Here is a 16,654-nt window from a genome sequence, read left to right on the forward strand (position 1 = left end):
CAGATTGATATGTACTTTGCCGAGGGCCGGTGGACCCCCATCTCAACATTCTGACTTCGTATCAGGGACCCCCAGAAAAGATTTGTGTTAAGGAATGTCTTCGATTTCTTTCTTCTAAATATTTAAAAAACAGCAGAGCTTGTAGCAGAGCGGGTATTTTTGAATAGAAGAAGAAAATAGGATTAAAGTGGTTTAAACTGATGTATAGTGACACATTTTGCAACCACCTGGAGACCCTCCACAAATGGGACCACACTTTGTACGGTTTTCTTTTCTTTTCATACAGTACCAATTGCTCCATTTGGGTCAAAATGGTCAGAAACCCTGCGGGAGCAACGTTGATGTTGCCATGTCGTAAATAGCAGATATACAAGCTCACAATGAGTCACATTGGTGACACAGCACCCTGCCCCTGGTTCCATTTGGACAATGTCAGGGTTAAATGAACACCCAGGACTAACACAGATACACATACACATGCCATATAACATTTCCCAGAATTCCATGCCCACAATTTTGTGCCCATGATGGCACGCACACAATGTGCGGCAGTTCAGGTAGCCAATTCATAGGCCGTGACGTATGGGAAACTGCCCAAACCACACCAAAGTGTCGAGACGGTTTTTCAGTGAAATGTCCTGTTGCACGTCGACCCAAGTGATTCAACTGGTTCAATTCGATGGCCCAAACCACACCAATGGGTCGCCATGCAACTCCTCGCCACCGTTTGGTTGCAAGAAGTTGCATGGCGAACCTTTGGTGTGGATTGGGCTTTAGACTGGCGCGCCAGAACTCTAGTACAGATACATACCCCTTGTCCTTGGCATGGACATCTGCTCCATGCTGGAGAAGCAGCTGAACTATTCTCACCCTGTTGTAGCCTGCTGCCAAGTGGAGAGGAGTGGACTGGAGAGACAGACAGACAGACAGACAGACAGACAGACAGACAGACAGACAGACAGACAGACAGACAGACAGACAGACAGACAGACAGACAGACAGACAGACAGACAGACAGACAGAGTTGATTTGGACAGCAACATTTGATTTTGTTTAGTCAGTGTTTTGAATAAAATGTAATTTTGTTTCAGTCAGCTTCTCTCTGTGGAAAAAAAAAGTCATGAACATGACAGTTATTATTTAGTCACAAGCTCTTGTTAATAGTTCATTAATCATTTTGATTTGGTGTAAAAGGAAAAAAAGAGGCACATTCAAACTATAAAACCCTGAAGGACACCATTAAACAAAGTTTATAAGGTTTATAAGTGGTTAGTGCAAAGGACAGCAAAAACAGGAAAAAGGAACAGCATGGTCTGTGAGCTAATTAGACCTAAACTGTGGGCATTGACCCTATTTTGTATTGGCAGTTTGTAGTGCTGACTATATAGAAAAGTAAGCTTATCCTACGGTTGCACTCATTGTAAAGAAGTCAATGCAGTTTCAGTTTGGCAGCTAAATAGGTCAAATGTACAATTTGAATCCTGATGGTCACTGTAGTTTTAAAGTGCTGCTCATATATACAGCATGTTTCCAATAAAAATTAGAATATCATGGAAAGGTTGGTTTATTTCCATAATTCCATTAAAAAAGTTTAACTTTCATAGATTATAGATTCAGTGCACACAACGTAAATGATTTCAAGTATTTATTTGTTTATATTTACACAATTTTGGCTTCCAGCTCATAAAATCTTCTAAAACAGAATTTCAAAAAAATGTAATACTGTGAAGAAAGCACCATTTACTTTTTGCAGAGCATGAATGTTTGAATCTGAATGCCACATTAACCCATTTTGGGCGGGAACCCCCTTTGGTGTTTTAACTAAGTAGGTCTGCTATTTTGTTTTTAATCGTGAAAATGCGGCACAAATCTTTGAATATATATTCTTTCAGAAGACATTTTTTAATTTATTTCGACGTCAGGCCTAAATGGGTTAACAGTTTGGCTGCATAACCTGTGTACCACGCTAGTATTTAATCCATGTTCTGCCCCTGCGTAATTACGCTAAACCTGCTATTTGTTTTATGTGTTTAATTCGCCGTTTTGTGATCATTTAAAAGAAATAGCAGATTTTTTGTCGGCTCAATAACAAATCATTGGAGTGTTTTCAAGCAGATTTTCATGGATCAATCATGAAGTCCTCTCAAACATTCTGGTAGACTGTTGTGGTGACCTTGGGCTTAAGAAAGCAGAGTTTACCAACACCTGCACTGGACATTGCACCCCAAATCATGACCGACTGTGGATATTTCACACATTGTTTTGGAAAGGTGCTGCTGTACTCCCTTTCCAAATGTATCTTTATTAGAGGTGTAAAAAAGAAAAAAGGAAAAAAAAATCACACCTGTGTGAATTCAGCGGTGCAACTATGCATTTATTGTTATACTGTAGTTACTGTACTCTACTGTGTTTTGTACTGTATTGTAGTGTAGTGTACTGTGCGGGGGGATCCCCGTGATATCCAAACCCCCGGGAACGCGGCCAGAGTGAGATGCCGCCCTCTCCCCTCCTGCTTTACAAATATGCTCTCTCTCTCTCTCTATTTTTTTGAGGCCATCAAACAGTTTCCATGACAATGGTGACTGCTGGCTGTCAGCGGTAGTTGCCCTGGCAACGGGACATGATCCCTAACTCATAACGCAAAGTGTTTTGTTTGGCCTGGGTGTGTGTGTGTGTGTGTGTGTGTGTGTGTGTGTGTGTGTGTGTGTGTGTGCGCTCGCGCGCGCGCAGGTGTGTGCGTGCGTGCGTGTGTGTGTGTGTGTGTGTGTGTTGCATGTTCTCCCCGTGTGGCCCTAGAGTAGGTATTTGCCTTCAGCACTTTAAATAAGCACATTTTCTGAAATCAAGCCTAGTCTAGTACCCTAAAAAGCCTGGTTTCTATACTGCCTCCCCCTGGCCAGCCAGGGCACCTGATGGAGGGGAATAACTTCCCTTCCATCACTTGTTGGAATATCGTGCTCATTCCTCACGGCTCACGCTACGTCAAAGCGGGGAAACTCCCCACTGTCAGGTGAAAGGAAGCGGCTTGGACTCCTCATGCATAAAAGCAAACATGAGGTCAGTGAATCCGTTGCTCTCCCCCTGGTTGGCAGAGGTTTGCACCCATGATTACATTACATTACTGGGTCAAATGGGTTGCAAAATCGTGGGAGTAAAAATGTCTAGACTCTCAGAGTTACAGACTTGTAAGGGACAAATTGGAGCCCTACTGGTCCTTAGACCCTATGTTGAGAAACAGTGCACTAGATCTCCTCTGAAGACAGAGAAGGAAAACGAAAAGTGAAACACGAAAACTGCCTCTGCCACTTTTAATTAAAATCAAAGGGAGAGAGAGAGAGAAAGAGAGTGAGAGAGAGAGATGTAATGAGAGATGGAGAGAGGCTCCATTTCTAATCGAGAGGGAAATCTTCATTAGTATTCTGTCACGCTCCATTGTGTCTGTAACTATCATCAATGTCATCACCAGAACAATCTATGATCCTATATGCAGTGTGTGTGTTTGTGTGTGTGTGTGTGTGTGTCAGGTGTACAGTATGTACTGTATGTGTGTATCCCAACAGCACAGCCCTTCGTGCATTTTTTGCACTGTGGGTGTGCATAGTGTGTGTGTGTGTGTGCGCACGCGCATGCGTGCGTGCTGTTTAAACCACAGATTTATAGAAAAGTCACACACATGCACATCATGTCACCTTGACTGAAAAATCCCTGCAGAGTACATTTTTTGTTGTATATAAATGAATAATTGTGGACCAAACTCATTCTGTAAGCACCTCCCCCCCCACAAAATAGAGCCTCCGTAGCGTCTACTTTTCTACTGTATTTATATATTTATAAGGGGCGCTAGCCTCTTCTATAAACAGCTTTTGTCCCCGCCCGCCTCAAGATCAGAATTACGCTAAATATGACGTAACTTAAACATCAAAACATTAAACACCATTGACATTGAAGGGAAAATGTACGTCATGTGTAAACGAGCAAATCAGCTAACCAATCACATGTTGGTGGGAGCGCTTGGCCAATAAGAGACCACCTTATGTCAAATGCCCGCTAAGAGAGCGCCCCTCATTTCACACGGGTGTGATTTTTTAAATTGAGTCTCTCCTTTCTAATCACCTTGTGACTCCGTACGCCAGTGTGTGTGTGTGTGTGTGTGTGTGTGTGTACTTCATATTTGGAAGCCTCGGTAATGTCCACAAATCAGTCGTGAGGGGCATTGCAGGCATGCCCAAGCCGAGAGCTAAGGCATCGGCAAAATTCTGTTCAGTGTCTGCAATAATTGGCAGTCGCCATATATGGAGAAGGCGATGCTTTCTGTACCCGTGATCTAAATCCTGAAGCACTTGTTGTAGAGTTTTCTCAAGTTTGCGCATCCACTATTGTTTGTGTTCAAGAATTTCTTGTAAAATGTGAATACAAATAAAGATGTTAAATGTGTGTGTGTGTGTGTGTGTGTGTGTGTGTGTGTGTGTGTGTGTGTGTGTTTGCATTCGTGTGTTGTGCTCCTACCTTGCGGCCATCGCTCGCATGGCAGTTGACATTCAGTGGGGTCAGCAACGCCATCAACTTCTCCTCATTTCCACTCCTGTATAAACACAAAAAGATTCAGTGGTGGAACGCCATTCCATTAAGAAAAGGGGACAGCTGTCAAAATCACATATTTAATAACCTGACATTGTGCCACAAACACATGTCCAAGAAGAAAACATTCCGTAGTCTAAATTGGTGGGGCAGGGGGTAGGGGAGAGGAACGGAAGAGATGAGAGGATGAGAGGAGATGAGAGGATGAGATGAGATGAGATGAGAGGAGAGGAGAGGAGAGGAGAGGAGAGGAGAGGAGAGGAGAGGAGAGGAGAGGAGAGGAGAGGAGAGGAGAGGAGAGGAGAGGAGAGAGGAGATGAGAGGATGAGAGATGAGAGGATGAGAGGATGAGAGGGAATGAGATGGAATGAGAGGAGATGAGAGGATGAGAGGAGATGAGAGGATGAGAGGGGATGAGATGAGAGGAGAGGAGAGAGGAGATGAGAGGATGAGAGATGAGAGGATGAGAGATGAGAGGATGAGAGATGAGAGGGAATGAGATGAGAGGAGATGGAATGAGAGGAGATGAGAGGGAATGAGAGGAGAGGAGATGGAATGAGAGGAGAGGAGATGAGAGGGAATGAGAGGAGAGGAGATGGAATGAGAGGAGAGGAGATGAGAGGGAATGAGAGGAGATGAGAGGGAATGAGAGGAGAGGAGATGAGAGGGAATGAGAGGAGAGGAGATGAGAGGGAATGAGAGGAGAGAGAATGAGAGGAGATGAGAATGAGAGGAGATGAGAGGGAATGAGAGGAGAGGAGATGACAGTAGAGGAGACGGGTACTCACCTAGCAGCCTCCAGCAGTTCATCTTTCTTGTATTCACCTACATGGTTAGAGAAGATCATGGTGTCAGAAGACTGCTGGCCAGCATGCGTGCACATAAACATACACTGTGCACGGGCACACACACTCACGCACACTGCCACCACGGCGGAGGGGACCAGCTTGCAGGCAACACACACACACACACACACACACACACACACACACACACACACACACACACTTGCAGGAGTCTGACTTTTTCTCCGTCTTGCAATAAAAATCTCTCTCTTTCATTCTCTCTCGCTCCCTCCTCCCCTTTCTCTGACATTCGTTCCCCCCCTTTCTGTCTTGTTGCCGTGACGATGCACCGACGACAACAACCACAGCTCGTTCATTGTTTGGCGACAAGCGTAGCTGAGCAGTAGAGCGACTGATACGTTCCCCACCAATGTCTCTCTCTCTCTCTCTCTCTCTCTCTGATCAGGTGCAGTGTTGCCATGTCCGCTTATTATAAGCAACATTGGGCTTATTTTTTCTGTACATTGCAGGGTGGTTTCTAAAGCATAGTCGCTTGGAAGCATTTGCTCAGGCTTCCTTCAATACATGTGTAAGCAGGCCAGTAGTACAGTATGGTACAGAGCTCTACAGTTCAGCATGGCATGGCAACATGGCGCTAGAGCGAGGCCGGCCGAATTCTAGTTTTTTTATCTGATGTGCACGCGATATGCATGGATGCACCCACGCTAATTTATTATTTTATTTGTCCCTTATCTCTGGCAACTGCACAGCAATTTCTGTCCAACAGGTGACATGGATTGTGTTAAATAGCTCTATGAAAAAAACATCATCTGAAAATATTTGAGCGTGTTTGTTTACATGCCAGTAGTGCCCGTTGACTGTTTGTTTGGTTAGCCACATTGACAACGACGCCATCTGCTTTGATACTATTTTGATTGGTTGGTGTGAACAAAATGCAGAAGCATATCGTTGCTGTCGGGAGGAAACCTCATAACTCCATTTTGGAGGTTTTTGACATAAATCCAGTGCTATTGAACACCCTTTACGTCCGTGTGTTGTTTAGAAAATATTGAACCAGTGGAAAGTAGTAAAAAGTGCTTTGGACAAAACCTCTTAACTCCATTGGACCCTCAAAACTCCACCACCTCTCCCCCTCTCATGCATGGAAGAATAAATGTCATCAACAAATACAAATAGCTCAACTTACAGAGGAGAAAAATGAAACACGGTGGCAATGCACTGTAGTGTATATGACCCCTCATCTCACTGGGAATTAATATCTAACGCCACTTGTAGTTTCCTGACTTTTTTCCAGGCCAGTTGTGAAAGAAACCAGCGATTCACATCCTTTAACAGATGATGTTAGAGCATTCCACATTATGGTGGCAGAGTAGCAGAGTTGTCCCATGTTTGTAGTAAGTTTGGGGGTACCAGTGCGTGCATGCCTGCCTGCCTCTGAGTTACAATATAGCTAGAGGATGGAAGGCCCCGCGCACAAGGCACTCCCTCCTTCCTTAAGCACCGACCAGGTGCACCAGGGTTTCAGACGATAGATTGCACGATGCAGTCGCAGAAATGCTAAAGTCTCCCATTTTAGTACGGTAGTACAGTACTTGAGAAAATGTATTGAGTTACTTTCCATCAACGAGTCCATGACTTCAGTCATCTATGACATCAGTACCGTGACATCAGCAACGTTCATATTTGGGCAACGTTTCGACCAAAAAAATCACACTTGTGTTGTGTGAAGTGATTTGTGCCTTGAGGGTATTCTTTATCATCAATAATACACGCCTGCGAGCCCCCCCCTCCCAAGCCGCTACATCCTACACAGGCTACAGTCATAACCCACTCATCCCTCCCTCCCCTTCTCCCTCTCCCCCCCACTCAACATAGTGTCTAACTCGACATAGACAGGCGTTAAAACGGGTGCTATGACAACAGTTTGCGTTGTGTATGATGTCAGAAAAGACTATATAATGTCTTGCAGATAGGACTTTAATGTCACTTGAGATTTTTAGAGCTGAAGACGGAGGCAGGAGTAGCAGACCAGAGGTCGGTAGCACTCGCACAGACAGAACAGAGACAAGAAAAGTCTAAGCTGAGCGAGTGAATTTGAAACCAATCTGCCAAAATGGTGAACTTTACAATAGAGCAGATCCGTGGAATCATGGACAAGAAGGACAATATCCGCAACATGTCTGTGATTGCGCATGTAGACCATGGAAAGACTACCTTGACAGACTCCCTGGTGTCAATGGCTGGCATCATCTCCTCTGGCCGCGCTGGAGAGACTCGTTTCACCGACACGCGCAAAGACGAGCAGGAGCGCTGCATCACCATCAAGTCCACCGCCATCTCTTTATATTATGAGTTGAGTGTCAATGACCTGGAATTCATCCGTCAGCGCAAAAATGGCACTGGTTTCCTGATTAACCTCGTCGATTCCCCTGGGCACGTTGATTTCTCCTCAGAGGTGACTGCCGCTCTCCGGGTCACTGACGGAGCCCTGGTTGTTGTGGATTGTGTGTCTGGTGTCTGTGTGCAGACCAAGACGGTGCTGCAGCAGGCCATTAGTGAGCGCATTAAGCCTGTCCTGTTTTTGAATAAAATGGACCGCGCCTTGCTGGAGCTGCAGCTGAAACCTGAGGAGCTCTACCAGACGTTCCAACGTATTGTTGAGAATGTCAACGTCATCATCTCCACCTATGGAGAGGATGACGGACCTATGGGTAAGATCATGGTTGACCCAGTCAACGGTACTGTTGGCTTTGGTTCTGGTCTCCATAGCTGGGCCTTCACCCTCAAGCAATTTGCGGAGATATATGTAGCCAAGTCTTATGCCAAGGCGGGCACTGCATCCCCGACACCCGCTGAGCATTGCAAGAAGGTAGAGGACATGATGAAGAGGATGTGGGGCGATAAGTTTTATGACCCTACAACTAATAAGTTCAGCAAGAATGCTACTGGACCCGACGGCCAGCAACTTCAGCGTACGTTTGTCTTCTTCGTCCTGGATCCCATATTCAAGATGTTTGATGCCATCATGCACTTCAAGAAGGAGGAGATAGTCAAGCTGATTGAAAAACTAGACATCAAGCTGGATAAGGCAGACAAGGAGAAGGAAGGAAAACAACTGCTGAAGGCTGTGATGCGTACCTGGCTGCCTGCAGGAGAGGCTCTGCTTCAAATGATCACTATCCACTTGCCTTCCCCTGCCACGGCCCAGAAGTACCGTTGTGAGCTGCTCTATGAAGGACCTGAGGATGATGAGGTTGGTAGGGGTATCAAAGAATGTGACCCCAATGCTCCACTGATGATTTACATCTCTAAGATGGTGCCCAGCGGCGACAAGGGTTTCTATGCTTTAGGACGTGTCTTCTCTGGCATGGTCCATGGTGGCCAGAAGGTGCGCATTATGGGACCAAACTTCACTCATGGACAGAAGGAGGATCTCCAGATCAACAAAACAATTCAGAGGACAATTCTGATGATGGGCTCTAAACAAGAGACCCTCCAGGATGTACCATGTGGGAACCTTGTAGGTCTTGTGGGTGTGGACAAGTTCCTTGTCAAGACTGGGACCATCACCACTTATGAGCAGGCCCACAACATGAGGCAGATGAAGTTTAGTGTCAGCCCTGTGGTGAGGATGGCCGTGGAGGCAATGAATGTGTCTGACCTGCCTAAGCTGGTGGAGGGCCTGAAGCGTCTGTCCAAGTCTGACCCTATGGTACAGATTTTCATTGAAGAAACAACTGGACAGCACATCATTGCTGGAGCTGGAGAGCTACATTTGGAGATCTGCCTTAAAGACCTCGAGGAGGACCATGCCGGCATTCCAATCAAGAAAGGCGACCCTGTGGTGGCCTACAGAGAGACGGTCACTGAGGAGTCGTCACAGACGTGCTTGTCTAAATCCCCCAACAAGCACAACCGTCTGTACATGCGGGCCCGTCCTTTGACTGATGGTCTAGCCGAGGACATTGACAAGGGTGAGATGATCAATGAGAGTCAGGATTTAAAGACTCGTGCCCGTTACCTGGCTGACACGTACGGCTGGGATGTCAATGAGGCTCGTAAGATCTGGTGTTTCGGACCCGAGACAAAAGGACCCAATATTCTAGTGGACGTGACCAAGGGAGTGCAGTACCTTAACGAGATCAAGGACAGTATTACCAATGGCTTCCAAATGGCTACCAAGAAGGGTGCCCTGTGTGAAGAGAACATGCGTGCAGTTCGCTTCGACATCCATGATGTCACCCTGCATGCAGATGCCATCCACCGTGGCGGAGGCCAGATCATCCCCACAGCTCGTAGAGTACTGCTGGCCTCCCAGCTCACAGCTAGTCCCAGACTCATGGAGCCAGTTTACATGGTTGAGATCCAGTGTCCTGAGGGAGTGGTCGGAGGAATCTATGGTGTGCTGAACAGGAAACGTGGTACTGTGATTGAAGAGTCTAAGATCAAGGATACACCTGTGTTCATTGTCAAGGCCCACCTGCCAGTAAATGAGTCATTTGGTTTCACAGCTGACCTGCGTTCCAACACTGGCGGCCAGGCTTTTCCACAGTGCTCGTTTGATCACTGGCAGGTGCTTCCGGGAGACCCAATGGATAGCACATCCAAGACGGCTCTGGTCATCGCCGAAACACGCAAACGCAAGGGCCTCAAGGAAGGCTTGCCTGCATTGGACCAATTCTTGGACAAGCTGTGAAAGGCTCATCCCCACTTCCTTCCCCCCTCACTCCCCTCCTAAATACCTCCACATTGAGAGACAAGACTCTTAGCATTATTACGTAGAAATATATTTCACAAATAACACAGTAGCCAAATTAGCCAAATAATACTAAAAATAAATAGAATAAGAAGATCAATAAAAAAAATTATCCCAAACCCTAACCCCAAATAAAGGCTATACAGGCTGCAGAATTCTCAGTTCTACATTTATTTTGGAACATAGTAGACCTTTTCTCCATTCTTTTTTTCCCTGTCACAATTATACTCAGGTACTATATGATTAACTGTGATGTTTTAAATTGTGATAGGGGCACGGTGGCACAGTCGGTAGTGCTGTCACCTCACAGCTAGAAGGTCCTGGGTTCGATTTCCGCTAGGGACGCTGTGGGCGTGTTCCCTCCTCCGCGTCATCAGTGCCACAGTGGTTGGCGAAATGGCCCTTCTGTGTGGAGTTTGCATGTTCTCCCCGTGTCCCCTAGGTACCCTCACAAAAACATGCAGTAATCCTGGTCTCTAAAACTACCTCCCCCTGGACAGCCGGGGCGCCTGATGGAGGGGAAAGGAACTGGTCGGAATAACGTGTTCCTTCCACGCGCTACGTCCGGGAAATTCCCCCTGTCAAGTGAAAAGAAGCAGCTTGGACTCCTCATGCATAGAAGGAAGCATGAGGTCACTCCGCTGCCCCCCCCCCCCCCCCCCAGGTTGGCAGAGGAAGTGTAGCGCCCAGGATTACATTAGATAATTGGCACTGGGTGACAAAACTGGGTTGCAAAATTGTGGGATAAAAATGATAATGAAAAAATAAATTGTGATAAATAGTAAAACCTGTCAATAGTCCCATCCCTACGCACTGGTTCTCCGGGGACCCTCATTGGTCCATTTAGTTCCATTTGTACACGTACACCCGTGTGAAGTGAGGGGTGCACATATATTAAAGTTTAACTCATGTTGATTAAGATGTAATGGTGATGTAAACAAACGGTGCAAACACAAACATTAAACGCCATTAACAATAAAGAGACAGATTATGACGTACATTGTCCCTTCATTGTCAATGCGTTTACAAAACAAACATTGAACTAAAGACCATTAAACCTGTGTGTAGGAGGGGCTAGCGCCCCTCAAAAACTGGGGGTCTTTGAAATTAACAATTTCATTGTGTTTCTGTCGTTGAACATAATTATGAATAAAAACGTTTAGCCTTCAAATAACAAAATTCTCTAATCATCAATGGCAAATGTTGCATTTATATAGCGCCCTTTATCCAAGGCGCTTTACATAGATTGTGTGCATTAAATTCACCCATTCACACACACATTCATACACCGATGGCAGCGAAAACCGGCACCAACCAGCACATCGGGAGCAATTTGGGGTTGCTCAAGGACACTTCGACACTAACTCTGGGCAAGCCCGGGTTCGAACTGGCAACCTTGCGGTTACCATTCAGTCACTCTACCAATGGCACATCTCCCACCCAATCACGCCGGCCAATCACAATTTGTGTCCTCAATTTTGTCTTCAATGTTTGTGTTTACACTCAACTCAACACTCAAAGCTAGGAATAGGAGGGGCTAGCGCCCCTCAAAAATAATCACTTCTGTGAAGTGAGTGGTGTCTCTTATCATGATGATGATGTATGATGATGAGAAGGTCATCACATTCCGACACCGATGGTGTAGTTCACAATCCGTGATTAAACCGACGTACACACAAAGCATTCCGTGTTTAGACAGACATACATACAGTCATACACACATCAAAGCTGTGCAAACAACTCCTCTTAAAGTGAACGCTGATGGTGGCACAGGTTAAATACATTTATGTTAACAGAAACAGAACAGTGAACGCTGATAGTGGCACAGGTTAAATATATTTATGCAAACAGAAACAGAAATGATTAAGCACCGACCAGGTGCACCAGGGTTTCAGACGATAGATTGTGCAGTCGCAGAAATGCGGAAGTCTCTCATTGTAGTACAGTACCTGAGAAAATGTACTGAGGTACTTTCCATCACTGGTGACGAGTCCATGACTTCATGACATCAGTACCGTGACATCAGCAACATTCATATTTGGGCAACATTTCCACCTTGTCAAACCTCCACGAATTAAAAAATAAATCACACTTGTATGAAGTGAGTTGTGCCTGGTAATTAAGCAATATTACAAGATCTTTATCATCATTAATACACGCCTGCGATGCCTCCGAAATGCAGCGCAGAAGTGCATTAATGACAATAAAGAATACCCTCGAGGGTAATTAAACGGTTACCCTTAACTAAGATAATCGCTAAAGAAAAAACATATTTTTTTTAATGACAGATGTAGCCACTACGACCACAAATGTCCCAAGAAACTAGCTATAGCCTAGCCATCTCAACCCGTTTGTCAAGGACCCCCAGTGTGACATGCAAGAATCCATTTGGATCCTAACTATCATTTAGCCGGGGACCCCCTGGAACTCCCTCAAGGACCCCTGGGACCTCACTTTGGGAACTAATGGCTTAAAGGGGCATTTCACTGTTGGAAGAAACTCCAGTCACTCAATGTTAATGGTATTTTTAGTAGATAACAGTAGCACAATTTGAAATTTGCACCCTCTGACCAGAAAAAGAATGAAGTCTGTGTATTTGACTATAGGGTTTGACTGGATTGCTGAATTCCTACAATGCCCATTTTGCTGCGCTGTTCCTCTTTGTGGACAGGGGGAGGTGGGGAGGTGTGACTTTATCCTCCCATTTTCTACAAGGTCTGCTTATTATCAGCAACTTTGGGCTTGTTTTTGTTGCTTGTAAATATTGGTGGTTCACTATGGTCAGGAATTAGCCTAGAATAACATTTCAATGGATTCGGTTTCTGTTTTTTAGGAATGTTTTTTGAATTTATTTTAAAATAAAAAATAATTAAAAACAATGTAGGAAACCAAAAATGAAGGGGACCCATACAAATCGGTCTGTGACACATAAATGGGTCCCGACCCAGTGTTTGGGAACCACTACTCTAATAGACTCTTCTTCTCTTTAAGATGTAGTCTGACTGTCTCTGTTACACCCCACCCCACACACACACACACACACACACACACACACACACACACACACACTGGCTCTGTCTCTCTCTCTTTACCTTTGTCTCCCTCTCTCTCTCCCCCTCTCTCTCGTCTTGTGTGTAGCTGACAGCCTATTATATCGGCCCCCTGGCTCATTTTCCACGGGTGAAGAATTACGACAAGCCAAGGGACAGCAGAGATTCCACATAGATCCCAAGGCTGAAGGTGGTTTCATTTTCCACTCATTGGCTTGTAATCCCTGCGCCTCCCTCACCTTCTGTCTCAGTGACAGCGTACTGGAGACAAACCCAACAAGAGCCTCCAAGCAGTATTCATTTTGTCGACTAAACTTTAATTAAGTTAATTTCGCTCCTACTTCCGGCATTAACTAAATCATAAAATCACAATATACTGTAGGGGCAGTGAGGGTATTGCAAGTGGGCCCCAAATAATTGGCAAGACACTAAGATTTTCTTACAAACAGTAAATGGGAACTTATAGTAGCCTACTTAGTTGAGCTGGAAGACAATGGATTGATTGATCGTTAAAATAAACAACTCTGAACATGTCCACAAAAACCCACCCATCTGACCATTAGTTTTGGAACTATAACACGATTGTTGGTTTCCCCATGGTTTTCCCCTTTGAATAGCATCAATATAGTAGCATCTACAAAGTAATATCCAGTGTTAATTGAACGCACAGAGTGTAAAAAAGCCCAAACTGACTGAGTGTGAGTGAGCGAGCGAGCGTGCGTGCGTGCAAGCGAGCGAGCAAGCGTGCGTGCGGACTTAAGTTGGTTGTAGAGAATTGATCTCCGTGAGTCCCATTAGAAGCTATAGTCTGTGAATACCAAGCAGAGAGGTAATTAATAGTAGCTAATGGACTCTCTCTTTCACTTTAGCTGTAGTCTCTCTCTCCCTCCGTTACCCCCTTCTCTCTCTTTCCATCTGAGAGTTAGGAACAGTTCTCCTGTCTTGGTGGAAAAGAATCCCTCTCTTCCCTCCACTTCACTAAACAGGCTTCCAAAGCCAAAAGCACCGTAGGCAATGTCTGCAATACGCTGGGGTATATTAGTCAATGTGTCCACACCATTGTATAGGCACAGTGGATGGATGTGCATATATTTTCTCTCTCTCACACACACACACACACACACACACACACACACACACACACACACACACACACACACACACACACACACACACACACACACACACACACACACACACACACACACACACACACACACACACACACACACACACACACACACACACACACACACACACACACACACAGAGATCGCAGCTATTCGTTGGGGATCCAACCATCACTTTTAATTAAGACAATGAGCAGCTTAATTAAAGGTGTTCTAGAATCTAGACTCTTGCATTTTGGACTGAACTGGATGTGCAATGACCCAACTTGTCTTACGCCAGTTATTCTCAAAGTGGGGTTCGGGAAACCCCAGGGGGTCCCCACTCCCAGATATGGAACATTTGATATAATACTTAGGGTATTAAAAAATAGCTGATCTGCAAGCTCACGTGTTGCGATACAACGCCGAGTACTTGTTTGAGTACATGTACTTTACTTGAATATTTGTATTCTTGATAACTTTCACTCCACTACATTTCAAAGACAACAATTGTACTTTTGACTCCACTACATTCTACAACCTTGCATGTCATTGTGATGCATTGTGAGCTTGCATATCTAATATTATTTTCACTTGATAATTGGGCACCAGACATTTCATTCGGCAGTGGTGGATTCCGCAGGCTCCACCGGCAAGGCGACAGTGGTGCCGCAGGCTCCACTGTCTGGCTGCCAACAATCTCTCGGGTGGTCACCAGACTATTCCCGGTTGTCACATAGTCTATTCCTATAAGTCACTATAAATAGAAAACTAAGAACTAAAAAACATCAGAATGCAACTCGGACGTATCCTCAGTGATGTATCCCACGGTCATCTGGGTTTCGGGTCTTCCGACATCATACCCCTCACTCGGGTGAACCTGCCGGGGTGAACCAGCCCCGACTTACGTCCCAGTAGCTACCCTCGATCAGTCCCTTAACCCATTCTGACCTGAGATCAGATTCATACGAGGTTTCCACTGGACACACACTGGTCTGATTAACCCATTCTGACCTGAGATCAGATTCTAAAAATGTCAGTCGTTCTTCGATTTTTCAAAAATAGCAGACCTACAAGCTCGTAGCGCGCCACTCGGTGGCGCGCTACGACATGCTGGTTTCTATGGAATCCAAATGACTGAAATCAGACTGAGGACTTTGATCCCTGGGTCGAGTAGAACGCTGTGAACAATAAAGTATAAAAATGAAAGAGTTGTCAGAGTGATGAACACCTGACGTTCACTCCTCCTGGAAGCGCAGAAGTAGCATCAATCACACATCATGACAAGGAATGTTGAGCTGGGTGGAAGCTGAGGGCACCGTCCACCATCCTTTTGGGTTAAAACTATCGTTCATTATCTGCTATCACATAAACTAATCTGTATTATTAGGGGATGTTAAGAATGTTGATGTTAGGAAAAAGACACTGTAGTATGACATTAATTTTCCAAAACAAAAACATAAATAAATATGGAGATATTGACCATATGAACACTGCAGCCATCTTGCCAGCAAGGTGGTAACTAGCTGTAATTTCCGCATTGACAGCCCATACATCCAACAGAAAAGTCCTATCTGATTATTAAACCATGTTAAACTCACGAACATTGCAGTTGGATGAAAAGCAAGCTTGCATTATCCTCTTTCTACCTGTGTTTGTTTCATAATAATAATGCAAATTCAAAACAGGTGGCACACAGGTCACAGGACCGTTGAGAGATATCCAACGAGCACTTCCAAACACCAACATTAAAGGTCATTACACACTGGCGAATTGGCGACGCGATATATTCGTGCGAATAATTCGCATTTAAAAAAAACCAATTTAAGTCCATGCAAGCTTCATCATCAGCTTCCACATCAGTGGCGAATGTGCGAAAATGCGGCCGTTTTCGCAGGCGAACTGCAACATGCAATATTTCGCATTTTCAGATCGCTTATTCGCATCGCGTCGCTAATTCGCCAGTGTGTAATGACCTTTAGAAACAAATATCACCTGCAAGGAATTCTTGACATGAAGTAGCTCTGGCTCATAACATATCTACGGTTAAGAACCAGGCATAAAACATATATATCCCCAACGGCCAGCCATGTAAATAAATGACAAGAGGGGGGCTATGAAATAGCAGAGGTTGGTTCTACACTCCCACCCCCAGAAAATCCAACCCTGGGTGTCGTTTGAAAATTACAGCACACAGAATAAACTGTGGAGGCCATATTTATATGCACTGGTGCACTCTATCTACACTTGACACTGAGGCTGTCTCAACACCACTCCACCACCGGTTGGCTTACATCCCCACGGGGAAAGAAATGTTGATTTTGACCTTCAGACCAGGTTCTGAGAGAAAAGCTG

The 16,654-nt window shown here is 45.1% G+C and overlaps 2 protein-coding genes across 4 annotated transcripts in view; one reads left to right on the top strand and one right to left on the bottom strand.

Moving 5' to 3' along the window:
* The window catches only part of LOC308310217 (poly [ADP-ribose] polymerase tankyrase-1-like), a 61,375-nt gene that overhangs the window by 33,557 nt on the left and 11,164 nt on the right, over window positions 1-16,654 (bottom strand). For all 3 annotated transcript variants that reach the window (XR_013963474.1, XM_080756432.1, XM_080756431.1), the window contains 3 exons: window positions 5,367-5,403; window positions 4,507-4,582; window positions 812-906 (listed from right to left, as the gene is read on the bottom strand). Coding sequence is in view for 2 of the 3 variants with exons in the window: in XM_080756432.1 (XP_080612558.1) it covers window positions 812-906; window positions 4,507-4,582; window positions 5,367-5,403 (208 nt within the window). In the remaining variant the exon portion in view is untranslated. The remainder of the gene's footprint in view (window positions 1-811; window positions 907-4,506; window positions 4,583-5,366; window positions 5,404-16,654) is intronic.
* LOC308309569 (elongation factor 2b-like) lies at window positions 7,498-10,080 on the top strand (the record flags this gene model as incomplete). The annotated part of the gene is made up of 1 exon (XM_080755472.1): window positions 7,498-10,080. One exon carries the CDS (start codon window positions 7,498-7,500, stop codon window positions 10,078-10,080), a length of 2,583 nt encoding a protein of 860 aa, XP_080611598.1.

This window comes from Protomyctophum bolini (assembly GCF_963924005.1).
Source record: "Protomyctophum bolini genome assembly, chromosome: 22".
NCBI lineage: Eukaryota > Metazoa > Chordata > Actinopteri > Myctophiformes > Myctophidae > Protomyctophum > Protomyctophum bolini.